The following is a 12,930-nucleotide window of genomic DNA, read 5'->3' on the forward strand; positions in this document are numbered from 1 at the left end:
GTGATCAAGTGCTCTAGTGTGCAAACGCCATATCAACTGAGCTACACATGGTCTTTTGTTCCTAGTTAACTTTGAATTACTTTATTCTGAGTCGAAACTAAAGGTGTCGGTGTAGTGTGATAGATTCCTCCCTAAAAATTCTGGTAATTAATTTTACATCTGATTACATGTGCTTCCAAGCTACTTCTGCAGTTAATTTTTTTCCCACAAAGTTGACAGTTTCTTGAAATATTTGAATGTTGGCATGAACAAATAAGATCAATAATTCACTGAGTGGAATTTCCAAAAAAAAAGTCTTGGATGAGTTTGTGGCAAGAAATTTCACAAGAGTTGTCTGCAAAGTTGCAAATTTCTTCTGGTTTTCCTATTGTAACCTGTTGGATACATCTAATATAGTAACAAAATTGTGACTGTTTAATTGGTTCTGTACTTTATCCATTATAACCACCACAATTTCATTATTGCTAGCTCTGTCTTTTTGTTCTGCATGCAGAATAGTAGGATCATAAAGTTTTGAAAGACGTTTCGACTGTCAACAAGATGATTTTAAACTTTTATCATGTACAACTGTGTGAAAAGAAAAGAAAATGTACCTTCTCTTTATTTTTGAGAACACCATCGAGAGTCAATATTACTTGCTCAAACAGCATGGTTGATGAAAGTGCAAGTGATTAGTTCTGTCACTCATATGTCCGAAATTGTTTGGATGAAAAAAATAGCACTGGGTGGTGGAGGGTGATGGAGTAGTTCAGAGAGTGATGGCAGTCTTCCCTACAATAATCCCCTTACCCTGCTCTCCTCCAGAAGATATCTGCCCAGTCAAGGAGAAATGAGTGACCTCTCCATTTCCCGATATCTGTCAGTGATGTCACTTATCTCAAACTGATAACCACAGTGGTTATCAGTTTGAGTGACTAAAAATCGACTATAATTTCTTCTACTCGCGGACTAGATTCGAAACAAAGGCTTCCTTCGTGTGATCAAGTGCTCTAGTGTGCAAACGCCATATCCACTGAGCTACACAGGGTCTTTTGTTCCTAGTTAACTTTGAATTACTTTATTCTGAGTCGAAACTAAAGGTGTCGGTGTAGCGTGATAGATTCCTCCCTAACATAATATACCATATTTTAGTATGCTTTGAATCCAGGCAGAATATAATATTTTTATTTAAATTTAGGGAATATTAAATCCCAAATTATTTCAAAGCCGAATAAGAAACTCAAAGATAGAAATCGAAGAGTTTCATGCCGAATATATCGCAAACTATAAAAGTCTCGGCGAATCCTAGCATAAGCTAAAACACATGGTTCAATACCAGGGCAACTTGTAGCAGGGTAAAGTTCTGATCACTATTCTTAGTATTTCCCATAATGTAAAACCCATCTCCTAGGAGATGTATGATGTTTTACATTATGGCGGAAGGTTAGGTTAGACCCAGACTGGTTTCGACCTATGTATAGGTGAAGCAGGCTCTAAAAATTAGGCGATCTCGAAAGATCGCCCATCTCAGCGTTGTTCCACACAGTGATAGGCTCACCCCATCACTGAGAAGAACTTCTCAGCATTGACTCTACCCAGTGACAGGTTCACCCCCACCATCACCAAGCAGAGCCTTAATTTCTGTGGTGGCCCCACTCAGAGACAGGCAAAAACCTACCCCCAAGAAGAGCCAGACCCACCCATCACTGGTTTCGACTTATGTATAGGTGAAGCGGGCTCTAAAAATTAGGCAATCCCGAAAGATCGCCTATCTCAGTGGTGTTCCACTCAATGACAGACTCACACCGTCACCGAGAAGAACTTCTCAGCATAGGCTCTACCCAGTGGCAGGCCTCTACCTCACCACCAAGTAGAGCCATAATCTCAGTGGTGGCTCCACTCAGATACAAGCAAAAACCTATCCCCAAGCAGAGCCTCTCAGAACCCAAGCCTAACCGGCACCGGTTTCGACATTTAGTGAGTAAGTAGACCTAGATATTATACTGAGGTTTCAACTTTCAACATTACTGACACAGGGGTGAAGCAAGAACTTTTCATATTCCCGGCTATCTCGAGAGAAACTGTGAGTGGAGAAAGTTTATGAGCTAATTGCTCGTCCTGAGTGGGTTAGGAGATTAGTCCTCAGTGCTGAAGTTTGGGATGGCTTTAGGTCTTTTATGTTTGAAATAATCCATTGCGTCATAGTCTGCAGCAGTTTGTTAGGGTGCACAAATGCTTTTGAGAAGAATTTGATTGCTATAGTCTGCATGAAAGTATAAATATAGGGGACCTCCGTGTCCCGGTGCTGCTGGACAGTTCGGATGAACCATGGGCACCCAGGATCATTCTGAGACATTTATTCTGGATACGTTGCAATTTGAGAATATTAGAATTTGAAGTATGACTCCAGGCAGGTGAAGCATAGGTGAGTATTGGACGACTCATCAGTTTGTATATGAGCAGTTTGATTCTGGTGCTCAGCTTACTGTTTCTGTTAATTAGTGGATAGAGCTGGGCTATGGATTTTGATGTGCTTGCACAGAGAGTCTTGATATGGGAGCTGAAAGTCAGTTTTCTGTCCAGCACTACACCAAGATATTTGATCTCATTTTCCCACGGAATTTTAGTGTTGAAAAGGAGAATATCTTCTTTAGGAACAGTGATCTTCTGCAGAATAGGATGGCTACGCTCTTCAGGGGATTGACTTGAAGTCGCCATTTGGAAAAGTATTGTTCGATTAGCAGTAGGTTTTCTTGCAGTTTCTTGATGACTAGGTGAGGCTTTAAAGATCTGGCTAATATTGCAGTGTCATCAGTGTATAGGGCTTTAATCGAAGATAATGGGTTGTGTTGTATATCATACAAGTATAAGGAGAATAGGATTGGTGCTAGTAAGGATCCTTGTGGAACTCCAGCTAAGATGCGTTTTTGTGTCGAGACTACCCCACACATCCTCACTTGCATGCGTCTATCGTAGCGGTATGCCTTTATAAGATGAATGATTCCGTTTGGAACACCAAATGATATCAGTTTGTATAGCAAACCATAATGCCAAACCTTGTCAAATGCACTGGCTACGTCAAGGAAAACAGCCCCAGTGCATTGACGCCAGTTAAAACCCGTGATGATGTGTTCCACCAATCTGTATATTTGCTGCGTGGTGCTATGCGACTGTCGGAAGCCAAACTGTTCCTCAGACTGGATATTTAATCGGAGTACTGAATCTTGAAGTCTGGTAAGAATTACCTTCTCGGCAATTTTTCCGAGATTTGAGATGAGGCTGATTAGTCTGTAATTTTGAGGCAATCTGGGATCTTTACCAGGTTTATGGATCGGTATTATGTCCGCCAGTTTCCAGTAGGAAGGGAAATATTTGTAGTGAAGGACAGAGTTAATTATATTTGTAAGATGGACAATAGCTCAACGTGGGAGAAGCTTTATGACTTTGTTAGAGATACCATCAGGTCCAGGAGCCTTTTTGTTCTTAAACTTCTTAATAATAGCATACATTTCAGCAGGTGAGGTGGGTGAAATTTGAGTGGAATATGTGAAAGCAGAATTGAGTGAATATCTGACATTGCGGTGGATCTTGTATATATGGTTAAAATCGAGGTTATACTGAGGTTATAATGAAAAGAACTTATATTACTCTGCTATACGAGTTGCCAAAAAAGGTGCACCAATAAATTACTGAAATAAAAGACCCAAAAGGCTTCACTTCGGCGATATAAAATTATTTAAATTTAGGGGATATTAAATCCCACATTATTTCAAAGCCGAATAAGAAACTCAAAGATAGAAATCAAAGAGTTTCATGCCGAATAGCAAACTAGAAACGTTTTGGCGAATCTTAGCGTAAGCTGAAACACATGCTTCAATACTAGGGCAACTCGTAGCAAAGGTGGTAAAGTTCTGATCACTATTTCTTAGTATTTCCCATAATGTAAAACTCATCTCCTAGGAGATGTATGATGTTTTAATATCCCCTAAATTTAAATAATTTTACATCGTCGAAGTGAAGCCTTTTGGCTCTTTTATTTCAGTAATTTATTGGTGCACATTTTTGACAACTCATATAGCAAAGTATATAAGTCCTTTTCACTATAACCTCAGTATTATCTAGGTCTACCTACTCACTGATGAGACCTCAATAAAGGTCTAAACTAGTTTGGGTAGTGATCTTCCACCATAATGTAAAACATCATACATTTCCTAGGAGATGGATTTTACATTATGAGAAATATTAAGAATGGTGATCAGAACTTTACACACCTTTGCTATGAGTTGCACTAGTATTGAACCATGTGTTTTAGCTCACGCTAGGATTCGCCGAAACTTTTCTAGTTTGCTATATATTCGGCATGAAACTCTTTGATTTCTATCTTTGAGTTTCTTATTCGGCTTTGAAATAATGTGGGATTTAATATCCCGTAAATTTAAATAATTTTACATTGCCGAAGTGAAGCCTTTTGACTCTTTTATTTCAATAATATTTTTAGCATATGAAAATTTAAAAATCTATTTATGTAGTAAAGTCTGTTTAACATAATCCTTAATTTATTTACGACATCGGTAATATGCGATTTCCAGCTTAAATTGCTATCAAGTTTTAATCCCAAGTAAGTTATTACATCGATTTTTTTTCTATTTCCTCACAGTTGCAATTTGAATTTGGCATGCAATTCGAATCATGCAAAATTAATTGTGCAATGAAGTTAATTTTGCATGTTGTATTTCGCAAATTAAAATTTACATATTTAGTTTTTGAGAGATTCAGATTGAGTCTATTTGACTGGAACCAATTTGTTACTTTTAAAAGATCAGCATTCACTATGGTTTGCATTTGTTCGGCATTGTCCGTAGAGAAAATCAGTACTATATCATCTGCAAAAGTATCTATTTTACTGTGTAGTTTAAGATTGCAGAAGTCATTGATATAAATAATAAATAAAATTGGTTCTAAGATAGATTCTTGGGGAGTACAACACAGTGTAATGTTTTGGAGCTGCTATAGCTGTTGTTCATTTTTCCAATTTGTGATCGAACATTGTAATTTTTGAAGTAGTACCTCGTATTCCTATGACTTCTAATTTTTTTTATTATTATTAAATTTTCATATGATATAGCGTAAAAGTTTTCTGTATATCTAAAAATACAGCTAATGTTAGTTTATGTTTATCTAGGGAGGTATAAGCTGTGTTTCTCAAGTTCAGTAAAGCATGTTCTGTGTTAAAAGTTTGCCTGAACCCAAATTGATTCTTTGAAAAATAAGTTGTTTTTGTCCAAAAATTTCATGAGTCTAAATTTTACCAATTTCTCTAATATTTTTGAAAAGACCGGTAGAAGGGACATCTGTCTGTACATTTTCAAGTTGTTTTTTTATAACCTGTTGTAAAAATCCGTTGGAAACGTGTCTGTCACCTGTGATAAGTTAAAAATGTGCATTATGGGTTCCGTAATGTACATTTGGCATTCTTTCACAATGCTAGTTTTCATATCATCGTATCCTGAAGTTTTTGGTTGTTTTTAGAAGAGCTATGACACTTTTGATTTCGTTTTCACAAGTGGGGAAAAGTTATACGGAATTACCAATTCTCTTGGGAGTGCAATTCTGAGCGGTGGTTTTAGCATTTTTCAGAATGCGTTCACTGAACTGTGGCAAAGTGATTATTGAATTTATTGAATTCTTCAGCTAATCTGTCTCCATTTTCTCTATTCCTATCGATATCTTTAATATGGGGACGGTTTGTTTGTATATATATCTTTGCGGATTAATTTATTCACAAACTTCCATTGTTTTCTTGGGTTTCCTTAACATTTTAGGAATTTATTTCTGCATTATTCGTTTTTACTTTCTTTTTAATTTATGGTGTATTACATTTCTATAGTACTTGAAACTGTGTTCATAATAATGATTCTGGGGGTATTGTTTAAACTTTTATACACTTTATCTCTAATTTTTATGTAGTGTCTGATTTCTTGTATAATCTAGGGCTTTGTTTCTTTCATTTTGTTCATGGTCTACACTAAATGGTCTGTTTACCAGAAAAAGGAAAACCTTCCCACATGATTTCCCAAAACTTTCGGTCAGGAGAACCAGAAGGAACTCACAGAATCATTTAATTACACCTTCACAAACAACACCATACAATTCGAAAAAGTTATTTTCCCTATTAGGCCCAACATAGAAACTATTAACTCACGTTCATGGTCAGATTAACTTTGTCATGGTTGTGCTCTTCGTTTACTGGAAATCGTAGTGCTTTTGTGAGATGATGCTATATTTCTGTAAGTAGTTTTGTAATCTTGTTTGTATTACTTTTCAAGAGGTTTAGAGATGACAGGCAAGTTAGCTATTGGTCTGTAGTTGTGGACGTTATTTCTTTTTCCATGTTTGTAGAAAGGTGTAACTATCGCGGATTTTAGTTTTTTTGGGAATAGCGCCAGTGTCGAATATCATGTTCCCAATTTCAGAAGTACAGGATTTAGTTGTTCAGAATGTGCTAAGAGATCTGTGGGTCTGAATTTGTTAATTCCTGGACTTGCCTTTTGCTTTAATTGTGAGAGACCATCTTTCAGTCCAAATTTGGATACAGGAAGAAAACACATGGTTTGCTGTTGAACTTGGATTAATAGTTTTGTGTTCGGCCTAATAGGGAAAATAACTTTTTCGAGTTGTATGATGTTGTTTGTGACGGTGTGATTAAATGATTCTGTGAGTTCCTCCTGGTTCTCCTGACCGAAAGTTTTGGGAAATCATGTGGGGAGGTTTTCCTTTTTTCGGGTAAACAGACCATTAGGTGTTGATCATGTTTCTTTCATACTGGCACTGTATTCCGCAAATTTCTGAACGTAATACTGTCTTCTTGCGCTCTTAATTTTAGTTAAGATGGTTTCTTGTGCTTTTGTGCAATGTTTACAGGTGAATGATGTTGAGTGACTTTTGTACTCTCTTCCTAGAATGTCTTTTATTGTAATGCTATTATGGATTATTCAGTGCATGTCTTCTGTTTCTTCAGTGTTTTGTTGCATTTCTGTATTCCAAATATATTTCTGTTTACAGAAACATGAGGCTATCATATAAAGTTATTGGATCATTTATAGTAAGTAGCTTGTTCTAGTTTGTGTTTTTTGTAAGGTTATTAGCGATGCATTTTATTATGATAGTAAAGTGCGGTTTATCTGGTGGGATGCTATAGCCTGTGAGGAATATTACGGTGGTCTTCTGGAATGTAGTTTCGATAAAGTAGTGGTCAGCTAATTTAGTGGTGATTACTGATGACGTATATATGTTCATAGGAGTTCGTATGTTTATATTGTCTATGCATAATTGTGTCAAGAAATGTGTTAATCATTGGAGAGCCATGAAAAAAGTGATACTAACATATACCTATTAGAATAAGTCTATTTGTTGTGTAATTGATGTCATTTAGCCATGTTTAAAATTCTTTAGGAAACTGAGAGGGTTTCTATCTGGGATCTGTATATTGTGATTATCATGTATTCATGGTTGTAATTAGTCATCATTTCCGAATACAATGATTCTGCATATTTGAAAGTGGTTACGGTTCCGATCATACTGTGCTTTTCATTTACATCGATTATACCGCCTCCTCTTCTTTTTGGTTTACATAATGTGTATCGTTGGAAATTGTTAATGTTATACGCAGACGCTCTGTGTCACATATAGAAATTTTGATTAAGATTAGAACATCGATATATGTCAGGAGGTTGTTGAACTGGGTTGACAAAGCCAGTATTTCTTTATGTTTGTGTGTAGTATGATAAGTTCAGAATTTGTTTAAAAGTCATCTGTCCAATCATTTAAAGATTCTAAAACTACAGAGTTAACATTTTTCTTTTGTATATGTTCGGCGGAATTTAATGTAGCCATATTAGTGTGAGAACATAGCGTAAAACGTTTTGTTTTATAGTATGGAAGGGAGGAGGGAATTATGCACTAAAAGGGAGACTGGTTAGTTGGAGTCACACGAGATTACATGAATGTGAGCATTTTCTTCGTTTTGCATAAAGACCTGATAATCCTTACTCCTTAAAAAATTATAATTATTTTTTGTTCTCCTTGAATGGTATAGTATGTTTTCGTAATCTGGGGTACAGTGTTCTGTCATAGCTTACAGTTGAGGATTGCCTGTTATTGAGATCTGACGTAGTTGATTTTGCCTTCTTGCTTGCAGCTAGGATGCAATCTCTCAAGCTTTTACTGGTGAAGTGTGCGATTACAGGTAGTCGTCTCGCTTTATTTCGGTGTGGTCCTCGATTTACAGAGGCGATGTCGGTAGTCGTGACCGGCACGTCGGTCACGACGTGCCAATCGATTGTATCAGAGAGTTCAGAGCTTCTGATCCTGCTTTGCATATCTATTTGCAGTTCTTTTTTCATTCTTTCCGCAAGACATTTTCCATTTGTGATTTGAAGGTTTTTCACTTTTTTTCTCAATTCTTCGTTCTCACGCTTAAGAATTTGCTGCTCTTCATTACCACTAACAGATCAGATTTAATAACATGCACAGTTCCAAGTACTTCTTCCATATTACCGTTTGTTGTATTGTAAATAGTGTTCGTAATCCTTATATTTTTGGTTGATTTGCATGTGGGAATTAAGGAGTTCTTTCACCGTGCTGTTAAAAGAATCATAGTTATCAATAACAGTGAGGTCAGAAATTGACTTACCTTCAGGGCCGGTCCGAGAGTATCTTATAACTCCTATACATTGTCTTAATATGTACTTTGTAGCAAAATCTGGTGCCACGAAGTCTTAGCGCCCCTAGGCGATTGCAGAGGCTCGCCTAATGATAAAAACCGGCCCTGCTTACCTTTTCATATTTCAATGCTTTTGCCCAGGGATTGTTTTCTGCATCTCAGTTTTTCTCAGTATTGTGGGCAGCGCCATTCTGTGATTTTAGTTAATCCTTTTGCCTTCCAGGTGCTTTCGAAAATTCAGGAACACTGGTAATGGTTGCTGGCCTTGTTGGCCGAGTGGTTAGCGTAGATTGTGGATTCGAATCCCGCCGTGCGCATGGACAGTACTATAACGAGTGTATGAAGCGCCTGTGGCAGGTGTCTAACTTGTGCCCCCAACCCAAAAATGACAAAAATTTTAAAAAATTTAAATGTAACAAGTTAAATGTTACTAAATGCAATATGTTAAATACTTACTATTAACCACTTCAAAATGAGTTGCAGAGTTTGTGTGTCTAAAGTGGCGTATTGCCAAAATTTAAAAATACAATATAAAATAGCGGACTTTTATATGTATGTATTTATTTTTATTTTTTTACATTTTGCGCCAAACCTAGTTGTGCCTGTGGCGGGTGCCTCTTTCGTCACAACCTCGTGTAGTTGTGGCATCGTTGTAGTTGGTGGATTGAGTGGTACAGACAGAAAGTTTTAGAGTAGGCCATTCCTCGATGAGTCTTTGGACTTCATGGAGATGTCGTGTAATAATAATAATAATAATAATAATAATAATAATAATAATAATAATAATAGCCTCTGTTGACAGCTAGTTCACTATGGATCATCCCCTTCTTCAGACATTGGCATATGTCCTGCAGTTTTTGCAGGACATAGTGCGCCTGCTTGATTGTCTCAGCGACCTTTGGACTAGAAATCTGTTGGGTCATCAGCAGGGGGTTCCTGTTGTCGTTGGGGCAACATGGCAATTATTTCTGTTGCCTATGCTTTTGATATGAGATAATGAAGGAATTGTTTTTCTTAATGCTGACTACTATTAAATCGGAAATATCGTTAAAGAGAAAGATTTGCACTTACTGATCCCAGCGGTTATGATTGTGACACTTTAGATGTCAGATTTCATTAAAAATAACTTAATTTACTCAGGAACATAAGACATTTCGACTTACTCTTATACTGACCACGGTGCGCCTGATAATATTAATAATAATAATTTACATTATTTATTTTTTATTTTTTAAATTACAGATATGATAAATAGTTTTCAGTTATCCAAGACATAACACAAACATAGTCACTACGTTTTTAACTGCATTGACTAAGAAGAGCTTCTTGAGTCATTATTTTTACATTGATCCCACTTATAAAAAGTTAGAAACCCATATAAATTTTAGCACTCTGTGTGTGTGTGTGTGTGTGTGTGTGTGTGTGTGTGTGTGTGTGTGTGTGTGTGTGTGTGTGTGTGTGTGTGTGTGTGTGCGTGCGCGCGCGCGCGTGTGTGTGGAGTAAAGTGAGATAATGTGTGAATTTTGCTCCAGAGCCCAAACGATCATATTCTTGAGACTCAACAATATATTTTCAATTCTCTTCAGTAGTCAAACATGCAGGGATATGATTTTATCGTACAACCTCATACCAGGCGATGAAATCATTTACTGCCTAAATGGATTCACGAAATCCATGCCGGAGTATAATTCGAATAGATAATGTATAAGCTTCAGACCCTTCAATCTATCCACTTGGTTAACTAGACTAACATCATGTAAGTTTTGTATGTATCATTTCAGTTTTTTTTTTTTTTAATTTTAGAATTTGACATTTTATTCATGAGATTCAAATTAATTTTAAAAAAATAAATAAAATTCTTAAAATTTTTTAATTTCCGACGTTGATTTCTCTGCCATAACGGCATGAGTTAAAAATGACGTTGGTGTAGATGACGGTTTGCTACTGTTGGTGGATTGAGTGGTGGAAACAGAACGTTGTAGAGTAGGCGACATCCCTCGATGAGTCTTTGGACTCCCTGGAGGTGTCACGTAATAATAATAATAATAATAATAATAATAATAATTTTTTTTTTTCTGCCATTACTTACCCAGTCTTTAAAGTAGGCAAGCAGGTCAATGCGCAACCCCGAACACTCGTGTTAATTACCAGTAACTTAGAAATATTGACTTTGGAACTAATCGTACTTAAGACTGGAATATAGAATATACCATTTAGGGTTCAGGAATACGAGATGGCAGCAGTTTTCACAGTCATCAGCACTCTTATTCGTCTAATTAGTAATGAATAATAAGACTGGTAGCTACCAATTTCCAGAAGTTCGTTGACTGAAGGCTTCCCATTTAATTAATAAAATACGTTATAAATGTATTTTATTTTAACAATAGTATTATCTATAGCTTAAAATATAATCACCGATTCTCCAATTTGGAAATTTAAGAACCTTTAAAAAAAATAACAACTGATTCTAGAGAAATAGTGAGAGAATAGGTTGCATGATATTATTATTTCTTAGTGGAAATACTTTGAAAATTCTTCATTTGATATTCATTCTCTTATTGCAACAGTGATAAATCGACTAATAAAATTTGGTATCCCTAAGCTATAATTTCAGCATAACTGACATATCAAAAATAATATATTAGTCTTTCTGGAATTAAATACTGAGCAATTTTCGAAATGTTTTGCAAAGTTTACACACTTTGGATTTGAGAACAATACTCTGAAAACTTTATTTGCTGATTTTTGTTACGTGAGAAATAAAAATCCTTAAGAAAGAAACAGAAGCTCACCCGTCTCCATAAATCCTTCCCCCTCAGAGGAAAATTAAATCGACACTTTTACTACTCATCACTCTGATAACGACTTTCGGCCTGATGTGTCTGAAAATATCCAGGCAAACATTCCTCAGTAAATGATTAAAGCACAATTACTTCATTGCTAAAACTCTTAATAGATTTTTTTCAAATCACCAGAAAATTCTGAACACAAAATTTTCTATTTTGCAATGATTTATTATCCAGAGGCACCAGCTCATTCGTTGCTAAATAGAAGTCATTCTCGTGAAAAACAGGTGCCCAATAAGCGCCACCCACTAACGCGCGGCAGTTGGTTTGACTCAATATAGTCGCACCCACTGAAACTGTCGAGTTCTCACATTTCCGTTGGGTATATGGCAGATGTGCTTGTCATATGCATGTAGGGCGGGGAGATATGAGTGAGAGATTTGGTTCGTTCGTGCCGTTCGGAAGCAATGTTCTTTGAGGAGGTTGGAAAATATCCGGAGGTATCATCTGATGGAAAAATTGATACCGTCCAATTTTTGGATGCTTCGAAGGGTATTGAGAAATTTGTAGGTGCGTTAATATTGATATTGTTATTATTATTACATGACAAATCCATAAAGTCCCATTACTCAACACGAGAGTACACACTCTCCCTCTGGAGAGCTAGCTGATATCACATGTCCGCCGCGCGGAGAATCTTTCAATTTTTTATTTTATTTTATTTTTTTAAATACCAGCAAATGGAAAGTATGGGATGGAGGTGATATGATATATATATATATATATATATACGGGGCATGGGAAGGGAATCTGGAAAGTTCTGATAAACACCTAGAACAAAAATGTTTTTTCATAATTTTTTTTTCACATATAATGTTTTTTTAAAAAATATATTTTCTTTTAGGATATTTAACAAGCCATAAAATTAATTAATTTTTTGTTTTCTAGGTGTTTATCAGAACTTTCCAGACTCCCCTCCCGTGTATATATATATATAGTTACAGTTTCCTTGAGTACCCATATGTGTGTATATAAAATTTCTTGGTATCTTTAACATATACATACATACATACATATATATATATATATATATATATATATATTTATTTATTTACACACACACACCATACGAGAAGATGCAAACCCTGTAGAATAGAATAGACCTTTAGCAGTTTCATTATTTACAATTAGTGATTATCACTAACAACAAGTTTTAAATACTTATATACTTTTATTAAGGAAATTTAGATTTCTCTTCTAACACAAGCAATTAATTTAATACTCTAGAAATTAAACGTAAAATTTATGCCCAATGCCACTCTTTATATATATTTTTCTCTTAATGGACAGGTTTAACTTCCTTAACTAACCATGGAATTCTTATTTTTCCACCTCTGTTGACAATTTCACTTTCCTAGCTGAGTCAATATTTTCTTAAGATTT

The 12,930-nt window shown here is 35.8% G+C and overlaps 1 protein-coding gene across 1 annotated transcript in view; it reads left to right on the top strand.

The window, feature by feature from the left end:
• Nucleotides 1–11,853: 11,853 nt before the first annotated feature.
• LOC150110036 (glycolipid transfer protein) overlaps nucleotides 11,854–12,930 on the top strand; it is a 108,957-nt gene continuing 107,880 nt past the window's right edge. The window contains exon 1 of the mRNA XM_090390855.1: nucleotides 11,854–12,057. Within this exon, the coding sequence (XP_090246981.1) occupies nucleotides 11,955–12,057 (103 nt within the window). The 5' untranslated portion in view covers nucleotides 11,854–11,954. The remainder of the gene's footprint in view (nucleotides 12,058–12,930) is intronic.

This window comes from Typopeltis vanoorti, chromosome 1 (genome assembly GCF_054136105.1).
Source record: "Typopeltis vanoorti isolate ZY-2024b chromosome 1, IOZ_Tvanoo_1.0, whole genome shotgun sequence".
Classification (NCBI taxonomy): domain Eukaryota; kingdom Metazoa; phylum Arthropoda; class Arachnida; order Uropygi; family Thelyphonidae; genus Typopeltis; species Typopeltis vanoorti.